General features: G+C 44.7%; 1 protein-coding gene across 1 annotated transcript; it reads right to left on the bottom strand.

The window, feature by feature from the left end:
- Positions 1–255: 255 nt before the first annotated feature.
- On the bottom strand, positions 256–2,422 carry LOC117708112 (macrophage-expressed gene 1 protein-like). Its single transcript, XM_034501537.2, has one exon. The coding sequence runs from the start codon at positions 2,420–2,422 to the stop codon at positions 290–292; it is 2,133 nt and encodes a 710-aa protein (XP_034357428.1). The 3' UTR covers positions 256–289.
- Between the last annotated feature and the right edge of the window lie 1,598 nt (positions 2,423–4,020).

Raw genomic sequence — 4,020 nt, 5'->3', positions numbered from 1 at the left:
ATGAAGACACCAGCAGCTTGTTTGGGAATGAGCATTCTACTATGGCTGAGAACCTGGGCTGGTTTTGCTGACTGGGTTGCAAGTCTTCCTTCCACTGCCTTCCTCACACAGATCCTTTAATTCCCAATGCATAGACATAAACATAACCACAGAGTTATGAAAAAAAAAAAACCTTTCTGTTGAGACTTCTGCTTTACTTCTTAGGAAGGCAGAGGTAGAGGAGAAAGGACTGAAAGAGGAGCTTGAACCTGTGCTTGGAGATGAGAGGGACTGTTTCTTTAAGGAAGAATTACGCTGGATTTGGATCCTGCAGTCCAGCAGGAGTGGCTCTAGCTCTTGGAAAAGGAAGGAACGTCTGTCTTCTTGGAACTCCGTCGGATTCCTTCTTCTTAAACCTCCGATTGCCATAGATGGCCATGGCAGTTAAAACCCCTAATGCTAGGATAACCACAACTGTGATTCCAGCTGTTGATCCTCCTGATAAACTACCACTTTTCGATGGCTCCTCTAGCTTCCATTGCAGGGTATAGGGGTCCTTAACCCAGGATTTGGCACTCTCACTACTTGTCACCTCAACTGAGTCGATAGAAAACTGACTCATAGGTAGCTGAGTGTAAGGTGGGAGCCTAGCAGGGGCCAGAGATGCTTTTGTAAAGATTCCAGCTTTGACACAGTAGGACACTTGGCATCCATCAATGATCACAGCTAGCTGTTGGCTGAAGCCCCCAGGACACTTTTGCAGAAATGAGTTCTCTAAGTCTCCAGAAGTAGAAGAATTATACAGTGGGTTCCCTTTTGTGCAGCTAAAGAACCCACCAAAAGGGACTGAAGATTTGGGCCCCAACTCATGATCCAGAGAAACACATACCTTGAGGTTCTCAAACAGCTTCAGAGGAAAGTAACTGGTTGGGCATGACGGTGCATTTGTCATAGGGTTGATGCTCTTGTCCGTGAAGACTCCTCCAAAGAGAATTCCTGAGCTGTCTGATACTTGGCTACTGGCCACACACCAATAAGCACTAACTTCAGCCTTGGCCACTCGGAACACATCTTTACACTCTGTATGACAGAATATCTTGAGGGTACATTTATTTCTGCATTCCTTTTCGGTATACCCCTTCTCGTGGGTCTGAGACAGCAGATGGACAGGGTTGTAGCCAGAGGGACAAGAGAATCCACCAGTAAGTGGGTTCCTCTGATAGAATTTTTGGCACATATCAACCTTACTTTGCCCTGATAACTGAGCACACAACTGATAAACCCCTCCAAAGGGAGAGTTGACTACTTCACCATCACAAGAGCCATCATCTGTATTGGCTTGAAAATTGAAGTTTGGGGAGTTGATATTTGTGCAGCCTGGGAAAGTGTTAAAGTTGTAATAGCTTTTCGCAGCAGTTTCCACTGTCTTCGCCAGCTGCTCCACCAAGTGGTGTGGAAAACCAGGAAGCTTTTCAGGCTTGATGAAGAAATGCAGAGGCAAACCAGCACGGTCCACTGCCACCAGGTGGTTGACGATGCCATGTTGCCAGACTTCAATGGTCATCCCTGGATAGAAGGGAATTCCTCCAATGCTCTGCACCCTCGAATTGGTTCTGTTTGCAAGATAGCCTGAGGCCAAGTTATTTTTATAGTCAAAGCCTGCCTCTATGTTGAAGTTCACAACCTTTGCAAAGGTAAATCCAGCAGATGCAGTTACAGCAGCATGGTTTCCCTTATTGTTCTTAAGGTAGGAGGACCTTATGTGATCCTCCTGAACCAGTGCAGCCCCAGCATCCACACTGGTGATTATGTGTGTGCCATAGTTGAGGACCAAGAGTTCTGCCAGGTAGGTGGCCATCTTTGTCTGATTTTTCTCCAGACGGTCACAGATTTCCATGAGCTCCTTCTTAAACCCCAAGCTAAGTTCTGCATTTGGGTTGATTTTCACTGTGTAGACCAAATTTCTCACCTGTGCTCGTGTAGTTACAGCATGGTCTCTCACCTGAATGGTCTTTATCCTTTGGAACTCAGTAGAGAACTTGCCGTTGACTTTGGGCAGATAATCGAGATTCATGTTGATGGAAAATGAGGTGGTGCTTCGGTAATTCTGCCAGGATTCCAGGATTTCTGAGTTCATCTCCAGGTTGCTCTCTTTCTGAGGAATAGTAAAGACTTCATCAGGGATGATGTACTGTCCGTCTTCTGTGGTTTTACATTTGGTGTATGTCAAGTCCACCACTTGTCCCATGTCCATATTCCTCAGGTTATCCCAGCCTCCTCCAGGTAGCACTTCCAAAACAGGTAGATGCAGAGCATTCTGGCACTTTTGAAAACCATCATCATGGATCTCTTCAAGTGCCTTCTCTACTTCGGCATATGCCACTGTGGTCCAGATGAGGACTGTAACAATGAAGGTGTTCATGGTGCAGGTAGTTCCAGCCATACACCAGTCCTGAACATCCACAAGAGAGCCTGGGACAAACAAAAGATGGGAAAGAAAGCAGTTTCTTAAACAGAAAATTCAATAATTCTCTATAACTATAAACTGCTCTTCAGGTTATACTAACTGCAAAATAGGCAAATGAGAGTTGGTTGGAGTGTTTAAGACAGCTAGGACATGCAATAAATTATAGTGTACCATATTCCTGAACTTATACTCTCCACAAATCACTGCCCTGTTTTCTTCACCCCAGCTGTTTATTCTGCAACAGTGATGAGTCCTCAGAAGAAGTAAATCGCACATCTCACCCCTTCTCTACCTGAAGAGCCTGCTGTAATGTTTCTTCACTCTCTTAGACTTGTTCCAATCTTGGCTCACTGTTCTGTTCTCTTGTCGGTTTCCAGTGCCAGATTCTTTTGCTGAAAATGCAGAGGCCGTAGCAATATCTGCCCTTCTTGTCACGCTTTTATCTCTACCAGACCCAGGGTATTTCTAACTCATGGACAAGCCTTAGATTTCTCATTGGATTACTAAGGTTGGAGGCTGTCCTTACAGAAGAAAGGAAGTGGAGTAGTACTTACGCACATTTTATGATGTCTCATTGCTACTAAGCCCTTGTGTCCTGGTGTGGAGATGATATTATCTGGGGCTGAGATAAAAAATGAAGATAATTCTGCTTGCAGTGTGCTGGGACACCAGGCTGTCTTGTCCTAAGCATTTCATGAGAGAGTGAGGGACTTTACAGAGGTGTTGGGTTTTCTTTTTTAGATAGAAATAGAATACAAAAGCCACTATATGATCTCAATTTTAATTTATCAGAAACATATAGTGACCAAGAACACTGTACACCAGGGCAGTAGGTTGGCTCTTAACAGATACTTTCCTATTTTCCCCCTTCCACTAATGATTTCCTCTGGGCTCTTGCACTGAGTTACGTGTCCAAGCACATATGCTTTCAGGCTGATCATCCACAGTGAGTAAATGCCTGGGGTTACACACTAACCAACCTCTGGCCTCAAGCACAGAGAAGCAGTTCTTCCCCCAAAAAGGTGTGAATCCGGGATGCTAAAGGGCTCTTTCACTTCCTTTAAGAAGCCGGAAGCCATATCTGGTTAACTACGTACAAGCTCCTGACTCATGTGTAACGTTTATCCTGTGCAGGCTTGGAACAGGATCATATGTTTCCAATCCCTGTATTTCATCAACCATCTGGGATGGTTACATGGGCCATTTTATGTGGTCTGCAGGAATCTAAGTGGCCCATCTGAAACCTAGTACACAAAGCAGGGAGCTAGGACTTCTGCAGTCTGTGGATTAAACTCCAATCGAGAATATGGATGTTGTAACACTGAGACAGTGATATTTTCTCTTCTCAATGGCTGAGTTCTAACCTCATGTTCTGGGACTTCCTGGTCCACTCCTTCCTCTAAGGGAGAGTTTTCTCACAAAGACTGTTTCTCTACTAAAAGAAGAACCTGGTGGGTTTACAATTCCTTTTTTATGAAGGGTAGAAAAAGAAAGCCAAGGGGAAATGCTTCTGTGTAATCATATCAAAAACTAGAGGGCTGGAGAGATGGCTCAGAGGTTAAGAGCACTGACTG

This window comes from Arvicanthis niloticus, chromosome 1 (genome assembly GCF_011762505.2).
Source record: "Arvicanthis niloticus isolate mArvNil1 chromosome 1, mArvNil1.pat.X, whole genome shotgun sequence".
NCBI lineage: Eukaryota > Metazoa > Chordata > Mammalia > Rodentia > Muridae > Arvicanthis > Arvicanthis niloticus.
This window is presented reverse-complemented; position numbering and strand designations above follow the sequence as displayed.